General features: G+C 41.3%; 1 protein-coding gene across 4 annotated transcripts in view; it reads right to left on the bottom strand.

Moving 5' to 3' along the window:
* zswim8 (zinc finger, SWIM-type containing 8) overlaps window positions 1-19,243 on the bottom strand; it is a 45,392-nt gene that overhangs the window by 8,726 nt on the left and 17,423 nt on the right. For all 4 annotated transcript variants that reach the window (XM_036574506.1, XM_036574505.1, XM_036574504.1 and 1 more), the window contains 17 exons: window positions 16,299-16,406; window positions 15,461-15,542; window positions 14,235-14,355; window positions 13,594-13,795; window positions 12,848-13,023; window positions 10,839-11,985; window positions 10,151-10,273; window positions 9,897-10,028; window positions 9,466-9,645; window positions 9,063-9,246; window positions 8,309-8,407; window positions 8,075-8,199; window positions 7,392-7,689; window positions 5,287-5,439; window positions 4,843-5,065; window positions 2,883-3,172; window positions 2,503-2,726 (listed from right to left, as the gene is read on the bottom strand). In XM_036574506.1, coding sequence (XP_036430399.1) covers window positions 2,503-2,726; window positions 2,883-3,172; window positions 4,843-5,065; window positions 5,287-5,439; window positions 7,392-7,689; window positions 8,075-8,199; window positions 8,309-8,407; window positions 9,063-9,246; window positions 9,466-9,645; window positions 9,897-10,028; window positions 10,151-10,273; window positions 10,839-11,985; window positions 12,848-13,023; window positions 13,594-13,795; window positions 14,235-14,355; window positions 15,461-15,542; window positions 16,299-16,406 — 3,867 coding nt within the window. The remainder of the gene's footprint in view (window positions 1-2,502; window positions 2,727-2,882; window positions 3,173-4,842; window positions 5,066-5,286; window positions 5,440-7,391; window positions 7,690-8,074; window positions 8,200-8,308; window positions 8,408-9,062; window positions 9,247-9,465; window positions 9,646-9,896; window positions 10,029-10,150; window positions 10,274-10,838; window positions 11,986-12,847; window positions 13,024-13,593; window positions 13,796-14,234; window positions 14,356-15,460; window positions 15,543-16,298; window positions 16,407-19,243) is intronic.

Below are 19,243 nucleotides of genomic sequence, written 5' to 3' on the forward strand. Positions count from 1 at the left end.
AATATCAGTAAACTGCTAGAGTTTGAACTAGAGTTGTAAACGTTCATGTTTAGCTGTATGACAGTTAATCTTTCTTTTGATAGTTAATCTGATAATTCATCAAGATTTTTAAAGCTAGAAAAATCTGATGAACATTGCTCTCTGCAAAGTGACAGCCGAAAACATCAGCAATTACTCTAAAATTAGGACCCTGTACCTTTCAGATTGACTGGTACCAGTTTGATCTTAATGTGTGCTTGGTCAAATTTTTGTAAAATCCCAGGTATGGCTGTTTTTGTCTGGAGTTGTGGAACTGAGGAACACAGCAAAACCCTTAAAGCTGGACTGCACCGTTTGATTTGGCTTGACCAAAAACAAGATTACCTGCTAACAGAAACCAACAGAAGCGAGAACCCGGATACGTGAAAGGGCCTATATGCCTATAACTTGCCATTAGGCTTACATAGGTTAACTTTAGTCTACCACACACTCTGTGACAATGGACATAAAGAATCAAACGCACAAATTAAGCTAACAAGAGCTTGTTTCATACCAAAAGTCTGGCACGGCAGCAAAGCTGAACACAAGAGACCATTGCCACAGGGGTATTTTATGCATGCTTTAAGTGGCTTGCATCTCATGGCAAACATTAAGCTTTGAGCATGGCTACCACACTTCCCTTCCGTCAACATGTGCCCCACAGTCAATGCGGAGAGCTTGCTGCACGCAACTAGTCTGGTGCAGAAGTGTTGTGGTTACTGCTTCTTATCTAACATGCGCTTCACTTAGCTGTGCTCTTATGGAAAACAAAATGCCTAGTTATTCCAGTGATATGCCTAACACCACCATCGGCATCATGCTACCATCGCCATGTTATGGTGATCCTTGCAGTCCTACTATAGTCTGCAGAATCAGCGCTGATCTTGAATTAATTCACATTGAGTAAAAGACAGACATTTTCAGTGTGCAAAATACCACCCGGTATTCGGGGGGTCCCATGTTGGCTGGCTGCTAACTCATTCACCATAGCGGCACTGATGCTAGTTTCAGTGGCAACAAATGTTTAGTTCAATAATTCGTCTTCTGGAAATGCTCTTTTCAAGTTAATGTGAGATCGTACACATCTCCTCTTTTGTTTTCAGTTTGCGAAAACAATTCACTCTTTCAACAAACTTCTTCAGAAATTGGGCAAATTTTCAGATTTACAAATATGTTATGGCATATTGTAAAGTTTTTCAACTCAGCTACGAAAGACTAAATGGTTAAACCATCCTGAGGCAGACCAGTGTTGCATCACCAGTTAAGAATGCCAGACAGAAGCTTGTCGTTTTGTGAGTGAAGCAGCTAAACAACGGCCTTCCCCTAAATTTGTATTTGAGCATCTGTTGTTCCCTAAGGGACAGCATAAAGTCATACGTTTATTTTCAGGGACCTTCCAGAATTTTGATTTCAGACATTCAGAGGGTCCAAGAGGTTAATTAGGGGGTCCCAGGTCCTCCCGGACATCCTGTATTTCACACCTTGGACATTATGATTTTTATATGGTTTTTGTGCAGCCCTCACCCTGACTGACAAACAATATATAATGCAGAGGGGATGTATCTCCCAAAATCAACTTTGAATCTTTTTAATATGGAACATTTTGAATGTATAAATGAATTTATAGAACATAAGAATATAGAACATATTTTTATTTTATAGAATATAGAATACATTTCTTACACCAAGGAATAATAGTTCGTTCGCTGATGTCTCTGTGAGACCTGTTAACATGTTCCTTGAGAAGGATGCTGCGACATGAGATAAGGACTTGTTTATGCCCAACTCCAATCTATCCCTTCCAACAGGGTGACTGCCTACAATACAGGAGCTGGGACTGGGTTTTTCCATCATCGTATAACTGGATGAAAGGTGACCACTCGGGAACCTTCAAGACCTTTGGCCTGACTGGAAGCAACTCTTGCCGGCATCATTAAAGCAGCGCACGATGGACTGTATTATTGACTGAATCCCACCAATGACACTGTGTTTAGTTGGGTTTCTGAACCAATTTAGGTCTGCATTATAATAGTTTTGATTTGTAATGATCAGCAATTGTATATGTAGATTGTAAATTTTACATATAATTTGCATAAAGTTATAAGTGCTTTGACCCAAGTCTGTCTTAGATGGGGAAGACACCTGTGGGTGCTCTAACCCCCACCTCTTTCTCGAGTCTTAGCCTGCTGATTTCTTTCCTTAAGCTTTTGCACGTGTACTTATGTTTGTGTGAACGTGACAACCTATTAAGATGTCATGTTTCATGTTCCTATAATCTTTAAATATTTTTTTCTTATTAATTTTATAATCTATTCTCCTTTTAAAAAAAAATCAACATGTGGTCTTCTTTTTGGGGTAATTATGAATGTGTGTTTTTCATACATTTCTACATTCGATTTTAAATTGTGTTGTGGCAAATTGCCCAATAAGCAAAATAATTTCTGCTTGTTCACAGTACTCTGTAGATGACAGTGTTTGCTGTACCTGTTCTTTGCATTGCACTAACGCCCTCTGGATCTCATTAGGGTTGAGGGCATGAGCATGAGGTAGGCAGCTCAGCGCAAGCTCTGCTGCAGCCCGCACCATGTTGGGGTCCCGTGCCCGTGATGCCCGATCTGCCAGCGACGCCACCTCTGGAGGGGTGAGGTGACCATCCCAGCATTCTACAAGGATGTTGAGGGCAGCACTGCCAATCTCCATAGCTTGGCCTGGAAAAAAAAAAGAGACAGAAAGAAAGAAAGACAGAAAGAAGATATAATACTGACAATAATGGCAAAGCAACCAAGAAAACATAAAAGCCAAATAAGAAATCTCAGGCTTAACAAATTTTACAATATAATTGTTCAGAATATCCTTTCACTCACCTGTGATCCAGGACACGTGTGAAGAGTACGTCCTGGACAGCCAGTTGGGAGACACAAAATTGTGCAAGCCCAATGCATACAGGCCAATCTCAAAGGCACACAGGTGCAGGTTGCGATGAGGTCCCTGGTGGCCCCCGCTGGCAGAGGGCTGAGTAAAGATGGAAGTGGAGCTGTTTCCTCCAGCCTTTACCAGCACCGTCTTAGCCAGCTCAAAGTAGAAGTGAGCAGCCGCCTCTGACGGCTGATTGGGCACATGTGGAGCGTGGCATTCAGGACGACGCCCTTTATACCTGTAAAATAAGGCAGCGATGAGAAAGGAGAAATATTAAAGAATAGCCTGACTAAAAATGATAAAGTCTGCAGTAAACCTTTAAAGCACTGCTAGCATCAATACATCATCAGGAACATTAACTTTTATGGTAGAGAACTGAAATACAACCTTTGTGAATATGAGCCCTAATCATGTTTTGAAAACACATCCGAAAATGCACCCAGAATGCTTCCAGAAGCTATCTTGAGCGCACTGTTGATGCTCTGAATATTAATCTCACTATCAGACACCTTGGGCTCTGCAAGGACATCTATTTACCACAAAATGTAAATTTGGATTCAATTCAGTGTCTGGTATGTTGTGATGGCTCTTATCACTTGTCTTCCAGCAGAAAATCTGACCAGGTAGTCCATCATTCCAATAAGTCCAAATGGCTTTAGCTAGCCAGCTACACATTTAGCACTCATGGCAAATTCTTAACAATGAATGATGAGGATGATTTTTCCTTTCAGAGGTATGCCAGATTCACCCAGTAAACACTAAGAGATTCAGTGCCCTTGTTTCCAAGTTGGTGACTTCCAGTGGTGGACAAAGCACACAAATCCTGTACTTAAGCACAGACAATTAGAGACATCTAAGTAAAATATTACTGAAGTAAATGTAAAAGTCTTTATTGAAATTTCTTCTAGAGCTTTTAAAAGTACAAAACTACTGTGACTTACTACAGTTATCATGTGAAGACTAGTGGTGGGACCAGTTTACTGTAGGGTACTGTTCATAAGACTACAGGACACATACATAAGCTTGTTATGACAACTGACATAACCCCAACCTAAACGTTTATAAACGCTTATTCCAATAGGAGTCATTCACTGTAAATGTTACATTTGCCAATTTTGATCCAAGTTAGCTCATGTAGCCTTTATGATAGATGATGCCTATTGGAACAGGCATTTATCAACATTTATGTAGGGTTATGTCAGTTGTCATGACAAGCTCATGTAGGTGTCATGTAGCCTAACATGACACAGCTCTTTCCTAGCAAGTCCAACACAACACAATGGAAAAAGAGTAGACAAACACAGCAACAGTACACAGCCTTGACCTGCACAAGCAACACTACGAAGTTGCAGCTGTATAGCTATAGCTAGTTTTCTAGCTTCTATGGGTAGAACAAATCAGGTAATTAAAAAGTTCATATGATTTAATTTAAAACTGTATTGTATTCTTCTGGAATCCAGTTTTCTCCCTCTATAGCACATTCTGCAGAGAATCAATGAAAATACTTTATGTAATACAAATAAAAGTAAAAGTCTTAAAAGTGCTCATACTTTAATAAAAATACAAATACTTAAAGTATATGTACTATGTTGCTGTCCACCACTGCTAATTTCTTATATAAAAAAAATACTTGGTATGTTTACAAATGGGAAAAAGAAAGTCATTAACTGAGCTCACATGAATCCCGGATTCATTTTCTGCTTTGCTTTTCGATCACAACCTTTGTGCTAGGAAAGTTCAAAGCCTTCTTAAAGGAGGACTGAATCCACTGGAGCTTTTCTATCACCTTTTTAGTACTGCTTGTAATTCACAGCGATAAAATTTTAATCAAACTGTCCAATAAATCTAAAACTTCTATGTTAGACAATTTAGCCCAAGTCAACTCCATTATTTCTGTTTCTGTCTCACCTGCTGGTGTCCGTGCTCTTAGCTCTGGCTCCTCCTCCAGCTCTTCGTGACCCACTGGATGACGAGGAGCCCAACGAATCAGAAGACGAGCTGCTGATGCTGTCGCTGTCTTGACCCCTCGCCCAAGAGGCAGCTGTCCAACCACCTCGCAGCGGGCGACGGCTGAGCGTGGGGGAGCTATCTGAGGTTGTCTCGGGAGCACTACTATCAATGCTTGCCATGCCTGAGAGAGAACAAGTTAGAAACGGTCAAATAAGGGACACTTTTCGTGACATTTAGGAAATATACTAAAAGGACTAGCAGGACTATAATGCAGACGACAGATACTTTTCTAAACTCTGTGGTCAATGTTAATGAGATTTCATGCATCCACTGTAGAGGGGTTAAAGTAACATTAACTACAGGTGTAGAACAATGGTGCTGCATATCAGTACATCTTCTTACCTGTGTGCTTCTTCTTCTGCCGTACAGGTGAGCCCCAGCAGCGTGTTCCATAGGCTCCACGCCCACCGAGCGCCAGGCGGCTGGGCACTGTACCCTCAGGCTTAAAGGGGGCAACCTCATTCTGCTGATCACATGAGGATGACTGAGCTCCATCTGCCATAAACACACACAAACACAGGGGTTAGAAACAGTGGCACCACATAGTCACTATAAAAAGTAAAGTTGAGGAAACCTCAACTGTAAATGAACTGCTACTGGCCGGTACATTCAACGACCCATATACAGCAAGGTTAGATTCTTTTTATTGAATCTAATCTTACTGTATATCAGTCTTTGAATTAACTGCAAATGAACTGCTACTGGCCAATACATTCCAAGACCCATATACAGTAAGGTTGCATTAATTCATAAGAAATTAATGATACACATCATACATGGTTTACAATTTGATATGACATAAATGGATAAAACTGGAATGAACAAATGACTGCATCCATGTTATTAAACGACCTATTAGTGAGACTAGAGCTGGAAGCCTGGAGCTGGGACTGTGACTAATGATGCTAAACATGCTGGTGTTGATTAAGAAGATAGTGACTTTTATTATTATGCAATGCAATTGCATTAGGTGGTATAATTACTAGTGGTGGGAAAAATAACTGATCCTTAGATGCGTTGTGATTCTCTCTTCAAAGATCCTGAATCACTTTCTGAATTCACACGTCATAATCAGATTTTTATGAAAGCTTTTTGTTTATAATGAAGTAGGACACTTTAGAGTAGCCCAGCCTCAATGAGGAAAAAAAATGTAGGATCTCACTAACGCACTATTTTATTACCATGAAGTGGAGCAGCAACAGCTGAGCAACAAAGCGGCAGACCACGCAAACGTAGCGCATAAAGTCAGCAAAATCGGCACAACAGAAGTGCATCGGGAGCTTCATAAAATGGGTTTCCATGGCTGAACAGTTGCACACAAGCCTAAGATCACTATGCACAATGCCAATCGTTGGCTGGAGTGGGGTAAAACACGCCGCCACCGGACTCTGGAGCAGTGGAAACATGTACTTTGAATTGAGCTTTACTATCTGGCTGTCTGATGGACAAATGTGAGATTGGCAGATGCCAAAAGAACGCTACCTACCCAAATGCATAGCGCCAACATTAGAGTTTGGTGGAGGGGGGATAATGGTCTGGGGGTGTTTGTCTGGGTTTGGGCTCAGCCTCTTCATTCCAGTGAAAAGTAATGTTAATGCTACAGCATACAAGGATATTGTGGACAATTATAGGCTTCCAACTTTTACGCAACAGTTTGGGAAAGCTCCTTTCCTGTTCCAGCATGACTCTGTGCACAAACCAAGGTCCGTAATAGAGGTCTGCATCCCTACCAGACCCAACACAATATTTTGAGGAATGGGGCTAATTTTCAGTGTAATTTAACCAGCCCAGTGCGGGTGGGAGCAAGACAACACATGCATGTAGAGAAGTCCCGCAAATTAATGACTAGCTAAAATAAAATAAATAACTATCACTTAATAAATGGCTTATATAAATAATATCTAACAGCAAAATAATGCAAAGGTGTTACACTAATTCTAAACAGAATTTCTAACCTAGTTCTAAATAGAACCAACCACATAAACAATCACATAAATCACTTGTTTGTAGGCTACAGAAACTGCAAACCCAGTGGCCTGTACAGAGCCCTGACCTCAACCTCAACGCCTTTGGTCTAAACTGGAACGTTGATTCTGAGCCAGGCCTTTTCATCCTTCATGAGATTCCCCTCAGACAAACTCAAAAATCTTGTGGAAAGCCCTCCCACAAGAGTGGAGGCTGATATAGCCACAAGGACAGGTGGTGGTGAAGGGGAACTCAAAATTGAAAAATTATAGATGCATTAAGAATCATTTTAAAATGCATCTTAACACCCTGAATCAAAATCTAATCGAGAAGTGCCTAGAGATTCCCACGATGTACTGTGTCACAAGCATTGTTAAACCCATATTAATTGACACAGATCTACTTCACTGTGGTCCAGTCCTCACATTATTGCCAGTTATACAGGCTTATCCTGATCTTTAACAGTGTGGGTTTTGGCTCACCTTGTTCTCGGTTCTCGCCAACTGCTTCTCCTGTCGCTGTGCTCTGGACACCACTACCTGTCAGCCCACCTTGCTGTCCAGTCGCCCCTCCGCTGGCTACGCCCTGCACAGAGGCTGAACCTCCTGTTCCTGTGGGTGCTGCGTGTTTGGACACACCCCCTGCAGCTCCACCAGTCCCATGGGTGGTGTGTTTGGATGGGCTCTTCTGGCTCCCAGTGGCTGGCTTACTGGAGTAGAATGAGCTCAGAGTCTGAGGCTTATGAGTCTGACTCTCACGGTCCAGAAGCTTGTCTAAAATCTGCAGACATTGGAGTTCAAAGCTGTTAACATATACACACACACACACATATATATATATATATTTACACACACACACACACACACACAACAGTATAAACATATTAGAAATTAGAGAAGCCCGCTGTAAAACACCATGACTCAGCTCCAGAAATTCTTGCTCCAAGAAATGCTCCTATGATCACAAGCAATAACCAAATAACTGAGCAGAACAAGGATGCGGCCAGCTTAGAAAAGCCCCTTAGGTCTGTTTGTCTCATCCTCCAATAGAATGTTTGAAGGCTTGTGTCTTAGACCGTAGTTTAAATTTGTAACGTTTAGCACATAAAAAAATTATGGGGATTGCAATATGGAAGCTAGCAGTTGTCACAGATTAGATGACATGCCTTTTTCAGCTTGCTCTGGTCATCCTTGTAGGTAATCATGAGGGCCAAAGCAAGGTCTCCCTTTTCCCTCCTAGTGCCCTCACACAGCAAAGGATGTTCCGCCTCACTAACTGTAGTCTTCATACCTGAGAGGAAAATATAAAGACTTATTTTAGGTCATTATTGATTTAATTCTTCGCTGCACATGTTTTCGGAGACACACAAGACTGCTAACCCACTCTTACCCATTCTTACCTAGTGCAGCAACTGCAGCCTCAAAGCCCAGCTCTTCATCACCTGGCATCTCATTGTTACGGTTTCGACTGGGTGGGCGAGAACCCGTCGGAGAGACCACTATTACAAAATAGACACGAAAAGAGATGGAAAAATGTTCAGAACAATCAGGCTCATGGATTTCCTACAGCTAAAATGCTATGAATCTAAAAACTTTAAAAGCACTCATTTACTGTCTGTGCACTGCATCATCAGCAGATAGTAAATTCAGTAGTACTTTTTATGTTCATGCTTGACGTTCAAAGTAACGTGTGGAACTGCACAAACAATAAGTTGGGATGTAATTCTTGTCTGTAAAAAGCAAACCAGTGATAATGAGCCCCTCCCCAAAGTGAGCCCAGAATCGGTCCTGGCTGCAGACTGAACTATTCAGGATAAGTGTGAAAACACCCTAAAACATTCTTTAAGTGTAGAGAACGAGTACTCTATGAAGCACTGGTTCATTAACTTTATTAATGACATTTAAATGTCATCTGACACTTGTGATACCATGATTCATTTGGAAAATACTGTGATACTATGAGTTTTTCAATACTTGTCCAGCACTACTTTAGAGTGTGAAAGGCCAAACGCTAATGCCTAAATCTGATCAGTTACTTTCAAAACAGATAAAAGTCATGTGGCTTCAGATGAAGCTTCAAGACAATTTTGCAGACACCATTGCCCTAAACATGTAGTATCATATTACACAGAATTTCATATTTCTGAGACTCACCAGGGGTGCACAAAACATCAAATATAAAACTGGCCAGCATGAGAGGCAGAACTGGCCGGTAATCACAGAAGTTTCCATCACGCAGCTGCTCAGCTCTGTCTCTTATGGCGGTCATCTCCACCAGCCCAAGAGGAATCTTCTTTAGCAAAGCAACTACTTCTGACTCCTGATATGCCAGCTTCACCTAAAAACAGAGAACACCATGCAAACGTATACAGAATAAACAAAGTGTTTTGCTTGCATGTCCATCCTAGATCATTAGTTTAATTACGGGACTTTTTGTATCTGGCTGAGTGTCTGGTAACCAGGCGGAAGTACTCAAAGGCAAAAGCTGTGCTGAGGCTAAAATGGCAAATATAAATAAAGTAAAAGGTTAGTCTGGAGTTAGAAGAGTGATGTGTACCTCCAGGGCCTTGGTGGAGGCTGGAGGCCTCTGGAGCTCCAGGGAGAACATGCCAGTACTGAAGGCCAGATTATGGAACTCGAGCCTCTCGCTCAGGACTGTCAGCAGGAAGGCTGCTTTAGACAGGGTGTTGGTAGCCACTTGTGTCTGCTTGCTGGTCGACACCTTACTCTTCTTACCCTAATAAAGAAGAAAAATGATTCACAGGTTTAAAACAATAACAGACAAAGCTTTTAAGACAGGACATGAGCCCAAAACACAATGGTTTAAGTCTCTCTACACTGAATTTTATTTAATGCTTACTTGCTGTGTTTATTCATAATAGACTGGTCACTGTGCTATGGCTTCAAGAGTGTCCATATCACCGCAACATTTTAATTTAAACCTTGATTAAAAAAATGACAAGTGTGTCAAGCCAATGTGTGCGTTACCTTCGTCTGTGGCTGCTCAACCTTGAGGTCAGGAGGGTTGGCCAGGAGATCCCTTGCTAGCTCCACAGCCAGACGACATGCTTCATTACTGTACCCATGAGCATACAGGGCCTCTGCACATGCAAACAGCACCTGCACACAGTGGGGGGTGTTTACATAATGAACACATGTAATTATGTGCAGCCTGAAATAAAGTGCATAATTAAAAGGAAATAAAGCTGGGTACAACCTCAGCTCTAACAAAATCTCCTTACCTCCATTCGCCCTTCTTGCTCCAGAGGTTTGATCCCAGCAAATATGTCCGGTTCCTCCTCATGGTTGCTGTCTGGTACTCCTCTCTCTGCCCCCTCCTCAGAAGCAGCACTGAGATAATAGGCCTGGTAAAAGAAGAGCAAAATTTTGAATGATGTGCTTTGAAACTTCTACTTTTGAAAGAGATAGGACCATGGGTTTGACATATAGTATGTATATGGATAGATATAAATATATGGATACTAGGTTACATTTCTATGGGATGCTTATCATCTAGCATTGCCTACAATAAAAGAGAGTTGGATATTAGTTATATTACCTACTTCATTAAGTACATTTTCATTGTATCTACATTCCATAACCTTTTTTAAGATAGAGATATATATATATATATATATATATATATATATATATATATATACACACACACACACACACACACACACATATAAATATGAATACACTTTTATGGGGCGTAGAGCAGACAAAATAGACAGAGTGTAGACAGAAGGAGGTGCACTTAATGAAGTGGCTGGTAGGTGTATATGAAGAGTTGTGTTTGTCTAGGGTAGTGGTTCACACAACATCTTTAAAACTTCCCTTTTCTAGCTAAGACTAGAAAAATTAACTGAATCAAGACTTTAAAAATCAAAAGGCAAGTATACAAATTCTGATTCATCTGTCCCTTACCTGATAGTCATCCTCACCAACTGGGTCCCCACCAGCCGCAGCTGCCGCTGCTGCTTCTGGGCCTTGTGGGCCAGGAGTCCCTGCCGTGCTGCTACCTTCACCTTCTCTCCGGCCTCGAGGAGGCTTGACTGTGACAGGGACTGCCATAGCTGCTGACGGAGAGGGCCTAACGTCCTCTACTGGATCCTCATCTGCTCCGTTTTCCTCAAGTTCTGCTTCCACATCCACTTCTTTCTCTACTGCTACTACCATGGGGCTCTCTTTAGAGAAGCAGTGAGGTCCATCTGCTGCCAGTGGTATTGCTGAGTGGGTGACACGTTTACCCTCAAATGTGCGGTCCTTGGCAATACTGCTGCTACTGCTACTATACTTGCGCGGTTCTCGGAGCAGAGGGCTAGGTGAGGGCAGCATCTCCGGCGGTGGTGGCAGAAAGTCAAACGTGTTACTTGCTTCTGCTCCCAAAGCCAGGCTTGAGCCATCGTCCAGGCTCAGCTCGGCCATATCAGGCTCCAGAGAGCTGTCCTCACTACTGGTGCGCCGCTTAGCACTGGGGTGCTTCCCTCCAACAGCACCAGAGCCTCCACAGGAGCTCTTACTGCTCTGGGTCAGTTTGGCTTTGCTGCTAGCTGAAGAAGAGGAACCACCAGCTTTGTATGTGCCCTTTGTACCTTCATCTAAAGACAAGGACATTCCACCACCTAACCGCACCAACATTCCTCCACTGTTGACTCCTGACATGCCTTTCCTCTTGCTCACAATGGTTTCCTTGGGCCGCACAGCCACTTCCTGCTGAGGTGTGTGAGAGCTGCTACGTGATCTGTGTTCAGAAGCTCCTACTTCAGTTCCCCCACCACGCCCACCTCCTCCTGCTCCTCCAGGCTCTAAAGGTTCCCCACTCGTCCCTACCTTGGCCCCCCTCTGCTGCTGCACTGCCCTGGCCCAACAGAAAGAGGCACTCTTCTTATCCGTGCTGCAATAGGTAATGCCTGGCAGGGGGTAAGCCACTTCCCAGTTGAAGTAGCAGGACTCGACAGCTGGTTTAAAACCCTGGAAGAGCTTGTCCAGGGACTTGCGGTGCTGTCCACGCTTCACAATCTCAATCACCTTGAGGTGCCACTGCTTGAGCTGGGCAGCAAGCTCCAAACGCCTATGTGAAGGGGGGGGTTACAGAAAACTAAATTTATGTTTCTGCATCAGAGTAAGAACATAAGAACAATAAGAAAATTTGCAATATATTTTGAGTGCCACCTCAAAATAATTGTCACCATAAACATGCGCAGTTATTTTAAGGAATTTTATGGTGACTGATTATTAACTGCAATCGTATTTTATACACTTCCATACCTCTCACATGAACATGTAAAGGAATGCCAGAGAAGTGTCTGTACTCTTACAGTGGACACAAAAAAAAAAATCTCATTTGTATAGAAAAAACGCTCATTTGTGCGTACTTCATTGTGATTTATCACAGTAGTTCTCAAACCTGTCCTCAAATACCCCAAGACAGTTCACATTTTTGTTCCATCCCAACTCCCAACACATAAGAATAGAGCAAAAATGTGGAACGTGTGGGGGTCCCTGAGGACTGGTTTGAGAATTACTGTGCTAAATCACAAAGAAGCATGTACAAATGAGCGTTTTTTCTTGTCCACTCTGAGAGCACAGACACTACTACTTAGCAAGCACAGTGGTAAACTGAATGCATTACCAGCACTGTTTGTGAAATCACAGAGAGGTCGAAATCATGGTTTCAATGAACAATCATTTATGTGACAGAAGGCTCAGGTGTCAGAGAGCTGAGATCATTTTAGACGTTGCAATTTGATTTTTGACAGTATCTCATCTCTTGTGAATTGAAGCACCTTCTTAACCCGACCATTTAACTGAAGCACAAAACTGACCCAGTTACCTTTTTGATAAACGGGAGATAGAAAGAAATATATAAAAAACTTAGAATGATGAAGGGAAAGGGAGGTGTAGGTTTACTGATAAACCTGGAGACACCTCACCTCTGGGGGCTCATGGTGGGGTCAAGCACCGCCAGCCTCCACAGCACCACCATCTCATCACACATGCTGGCACAAGCATGAGCTGCCACCTCCGTCTGCCCATTACTGCGGCCTGTGTGCCCACTGGCACTGCTGTGGGATGCAGACGTTCGTACACTGTACCACCAACCAATGATCTGGAGAGGGAGAGAGAGGGAGAGACAGTAAGAGACCGAGATAAAGAGAGTAAAAAAGGCAGAAACAGAGATAGAAATAGAAAATAAGAGAGAGAGAGAGAGAGAGAGAGAGAGAGAGAGAGAGAGAGAGAGAGAGAGAGAGAGAGAGAAAGAAAATGTGTTGTAATATATCATCAGGACTTGAAAGTACTGTCAATTCCATGCTTAGTCTGTGGATAACTGGCTTTTCTAGTGATGCACTGATGCCATGTTAACAGCCGATATCTTATCCTGAATACCAATTTTCTTCTTTTAGTCTGTGATGGTAGTATACAGTCCTCTGCAACTGGATACCTTGTGTCATCCTTGTCCACTCAGTGACCTTGTCTAATGCCTGCTCTCAAGCTACTGATAATGCAATGAATTTTATACATTTACAAAACATAAAAACTTGATTTTTCTGTAAAACAAAGAGCCATGTTACTACAGAGTGTGAAGCTGGTATCAGCACATCTTTAGTGCTTTTCTACCAAACAATAAACTCCCTTAATGCCATACAGGAGTTGAAACAAATAAGCATTTCTTCCGTACTTGTTCATATGTGAGGCACTGCTCAGTGAGGATCTCTAACAGTGGGGCAGCATTGCTGTCTCTCCTCTTGAACATTTCCCTGACGATGGATAGAAGGTTCCAGATGCCCTCTGGCTCTCTGCCCCTAAGGGGCCTCAGTAAGCAGGCCCATTCAGCTGCAGCGGGGGGCTCCGTTGAGGACAGATACATGGAGTTCACATCACTGGAAATGAAAAGAGAACAAGTTTAGCAGGATGATAGTACAGCTCTACAATGATTTATGAATAAATACAGTGACACACACATACTGGGGAGACTGGTGATTAATGCATAAGAAGCCTTCAAAATCCTGAGAAGTGATCGCATCCACTGTTTTTGTATTTGATTAACCCTCCATTCACTAAGGGAAATATGAGCTGTAGTTTACAGCTAAATCAAAGCGCAAGAGGCTTAATGAGAAGATGGCCAAAAAGACCTACTATACAGTAGCAATAGGCTACAAACTTCAAACTCACAGACACAGGCAGTAAGATGAAGCAGGACAAACGTTCACGTTACCGATAACATCACAACTTTTTTTCTGTGGCCACATTGGATAAACAACTCAAGTTCTCAATGTGGCAAAAAAGGTCCCTTACCTTTCACAGTTTTATTGTACATACCTGAACACTACAGGTGAAGGGCCACAAAACTTGTGCAGTGTCTTCTTAATGTTGTCACTGAGGGTAGACTCATCCAGGTACCAGGTGCTCTGGTCAGAGGCCGAAGGTCCAGCTGTAGGGTCTGTAAAACAGTAATTAAATGAGTTTCTAGCCATCTTACATGGCTTATACACTACTACACATGCTACAGTGTGTAGTGAGAAATATTTGTCCTACTAGTATTTAGGTTTCCACAAAGCCATCATAGCAACACATCTGTAATTATGCAGTGTTAAATAAAAAACATATTTCAGATGTAGGACTAGGCATGCAAGAAAAAGTTCACTCATATCTGAAGCACTGTTCCAGCCTACACAAATGAAAGTGCATGACTTACGGTAAATGGTCGCAACAAATAATGCTGACCTTTTTGAAATTTAAACATTTTAAGCTTCTGCAACAGCTGTCTTGTAATCAAGTTGAGTGCTGTTTGCAGTGCTACCGCTAGCAATACAAACATCACTACTCACTGTGCCAGTTAGCACTACTCAGCAAAATACAACAATTTCTAAATGTTAAACAGTGCTAACTAGGAAAGCTGAGTAGTGCTGTTTATATTGCTAGCTAGCCAGCATCATGGAGTTATGAAGTGTTGATGCTGGTTACCTACAATGATTACCTACAATGTTAGTTACTTTGAATTAAACATATTGCCATATCTACAGCTAGAAATGTAAATGTAAAATAAATGCTGTTTACTGCTGTTTTTGTGGAGTGTAGTACACCTGAGCTGAATTGCCTACAACAAAAAAAGCTCTCCTTGTCAAAGCTCTAGTGAACAGTTTGTACATGACCGACGGAGCAAGCAGTCTGGCCTATTTTAACATAGCAGGCATTAGATGCTACTCTATTAATTAGATCTTCATTCCAAGTACAAGTAATTTTGGGGGTGACTTTCAGTGATGCCTTTGCATGTTCACACATGCTTATTCATTGGCATTTTATACTCCAGCAACCCCTAAGAAACAATTAATTCTGAGTGGGTATTTGGCTTTAAAAACAGCGTGAAGCCTCAATTAGGAATTCCTGTTACTTATAAGCCAGAATAATAACGCCCAACACCACACAATATATTAATTTACCATTGTCTTTGGTACTCTTTTGTGGAGCACTACCAACAGTTCTCCTCAAAGATACTGATATCTAAAGCAGAGCACCAATCACAACAATGAAAGAGGTGACCGTACCTGGCGCTCCACATACTGTGTTAATAGCGGTTGACTGTGACGAAAGAAGCTCATCCAAGAGACGCTGGGCTGTGGGCAAGATCTGGCAGCACACAACAAAGTTTTAGATGTACATTCGCTCAGCTTGTTATTAAGCTGTAGACAGTGTTTACAAGGTGAACATTAGGTATTTAGCTTTTTCCACATTGAACACCAATTCCAAGTACTAAACTAGATGATGCACCGTATAGTGTATAGTATTCCTGTTACTCTAAAATGACTGTACTTAAGCTAGTCAATATCAACATATATGAAAAATCCATTCGCAAAGTCACAATGTTGCCATCATTACAAAACCTCTGAAATGATAACTTTAGAACCAAAATAAACGTTCTTTAAAATGAAAACCAGCTACTGGTATTTTCAAATAGCACAAAAAAAAGTTGTGATGCTCTTTTTGTCAGCAACAATAAGATGTTTAATCTGTATTATAAGAAGAGAACCTGAATGTTATTATCTGGTCTAAAGCTGATATCTGCACAATATCTCCACAAACGGGTAATACTGTTGCAGCTTTAGATTAACAGATGTTAGTCTTTCTGAATACAAATTTAGGTACTCTTCAATGTTCTCTCTAAACCACAAGGCTGAAAATGCTACTCAAATGGAGAGGAAGCTCTAAAATATCATGCTTATCTGACACTGCAGAATTGACAACTACATAAAAAGGTCACAGATGCTTTTGCACCTCTTGGTTACATATGACTGAGTTTATATCTCTGACAAGTTCAGATATATAAAGCAGTCAAAACCAACTAGATTATCAAACCATTAAAAAGAGAACAAAAAATCCACACACCTGCTGTGGAAGCTCGCTGATGAGGTACTGCGCAAACTTCTGAAGTTGGTCCCTCTGCAGCCTAGACAGGGACTCTGAAACGGGGGCTCGCAGACACACAGCAGATGCCTATAAGGACACACACAGACAATCTGGCATTTAATAACAAGATCATCAATAATAGCTGAAGAGAGAATGTACATTTATTAATATTTTATTTCAGAACTTCAGTCTGGCTAATTCTCCACAATTTACACAGGTTGACAAATTTTACATTTAGAACATTTGTCTTTAATACAGAGTTTATCAGGAACCTCCATGCCATTATTAAAGTTTTGCAATGCTGGACCTGCCTAAGGTTTCAGCACTGCAAACCATATTTCACTTAAAAGTTTCATAAATTAGATTTTCCATTAAACCTTCATAAATTATTGATTACAATGAATTTTATCTCATGGCAGTTGATATACAATGCATGACGATAATAAAAAGTGAAGAGTCCTGGTGGTACTGATGTGACTAATATTAAAATTCAAGATCTGAAAATTATAGCACAAAGCAAGGATTCCTAGGCAAAGCTCTGTAATCCAAAAGTAGCATGTTTGAGTAAACTAACAAAGACCAAGTTTGACAGTGGTGTATTTAGAGAAATCTACCTACTCCAATGCAATGTAGTAAAATACCCCCAGGAAGTTATTATGTGCCAAAATACAGTACTACCTATGTGAATGAGAAGACAATCTGTATTTAAAAATACAAAAAAGCATACTAAACCAAAGTGACCACAGTGGAAGTGGCCGACACCTGGTACTGAATCCAAGACATCCTAAATGCCTGGCAAATAAATATGGACACGTTATATACAACATTTTAGTTTAATCCTTACTTTACTGCCTGTGGTTATCTACAAAAGCATTCATAAACGTCCAGATGTGTCTTATCGGAATATCATAAATTTTTAATTGAGCATACACCTGAATCTTGAGCATTCATTTTATATTATTTTTACATAATTTTATATTGCTATGTTTCTAGACTTCTTAATTACAGCACACTGCAGGATACTGCATATGATCTGTGGCTTACTGATATATGGTGCAGAAAGTCACTTGACTGCCCTCCCCCACATTCACTCTTCACCACAAACTGAAAACTTGGTTATTTGCAAACATGCCATGTGTAATGAGACCCAGACAGACGCACTTTGAGCTGAGAGGAGCTAATTCTCTTTGGCTCACAGTGAGGTCATTAGAGGAAATATAGAATGTTCTGCAGAAGCTGTGCCATAAGCCACTGATGTAGAATATATCTGAGATGTCTGAGCACGTTTGTGTATCTGTGCTTAAGTTGTGAAACATAGGTTTATACAGAAATTTGCAGGTAGAGAAAAAGGTAACCATGTGGGTCCAGAAAAACTGAGCAGTGTTGGAAACATTTAGGAAAGTTCTACAAAGCTTAATCTAGTGGGTTTTGTTAACAATATTTTCAAGGGGTTCTTATAAGGTAAGGATAGCTCTTTTAACACAATCAAGCTATTTAATCAGTTTTGCTGACCATTCTTTGAAGTCATAAATCTAAATTTTTTAGGTACAAAACAAGAACTTAAAGCTTGGAAAAATATACATCAAGCTGCCTTCTCACACTGCATATGCCTGCTTATAACCTACACAGATGAGACTGTGGGCAACGCACACGTAAGCAGAAAGCATGACGGCTTATGCTAAAGCCAAACCACAAGGTGTGAAAACCACTACAAGCCCACGCTAATGCTTTAATACCATAGTAAAAAAAAATGACAGTAATTCCCTTCTGAAGTGTAAATTTATTGAAATTCTATCATTGTAACCTGTGCAGTAAATGTTGATCAGGTTCTTCAAAAATAATCAATAACAACAGGTCACAGTATATAGTGTTATATAGAGATCTGAGCAGGTCATGGCAGAGAAAGACTCACACCTCCAGATCTGCGGGGTGTTGCTGGGTTCACAGTTTACCCACCAGATTCAGTACAATACTGTTCGCTAAAGGTCAATGCTGGGGCTGGTCTTAAACCTTGAAGAAGAGTTAGGAGCCTGTGTGGCTCTAAAAGTCCCACTGTAGCTGTGAACAACTCAATAAAACAATGTGCATCCATGAGAAAGCTGTGGAGCACCAAGACAGGAGTCAAAACAGCCACTGATTCTTCTTGATTCTTCCAAAGATTACCTACAGTTATAACATATTGAAACTGGCACTTAATGTTGAGAGCCTTAAGCTAAACATACCAAGTGAATTTTTCAAGAATGGGTCTAAAAAACCTCTACAGTTCTGCCACAAATGAACGCATTCCTGTTGAACGCATTATGTTCTCAGCTAGAGGAATGCATCAGATAATTCAATCTGAGAAATTATGAGTAATTCTCTCTGTGTTTCTATACTGAAAAGCATCTAAACAATGTTATGTATTCACTCTTAACTAACAAAGTGTGCAAGTGTAAGCTTATTTCCAAATGAGCTCATTACAATGCCCCATGCTGACGCATGCAGAAGAGAGGGAGCCCACCCACAAACACGCAAATGCTAAAAGCCACCCACGACCTGGGCTGCTGGGTCTATCTGGCCGAACAAGGCCCTCGTACAGGGGGATATCAGGACAGAGCAGATCCCTGCCTCCACCCTCTGTGCTCCACTGGGAGCCTTCAGACTTAATCAAAAGCCTCTCAGCACTCTCACACCCACACCAACCGCACACAGATAGAGATACACACAAGTCATAGACTAGTAGTGCACTATGATGCTTTTTTTTCCCCAAACATTTTCGTGGTATTGTGGAATTTTCACAATACACGATGGGCATTCAGATAAATTACATTTGCCTTTACTGGGGCTGGCCTGTAAGTCAAGGAATAGGCACAGTCCACCCAGAAGCATGTACCCTGTGTGAAAGAACGGGCTACAAAATAAGAAAAGAAAAGGAAAAAAAAAGT

This window comes from Colossoma macropomum, unplaced genomic scaffold (genome assembly GCF_904425465.1).
Source record: "Colossoma macropomum unplaced genomic scaffold, Colossoma_macropomum, whole genome shotgun sequence".
In the NCBI taxonomy this organism is placed as follows: Eukaryota; Metazoa; Chordata; class Actinopteri; order Characiformes; family Serrasalmidae; genus Colossoma; species Colossoma macropomum.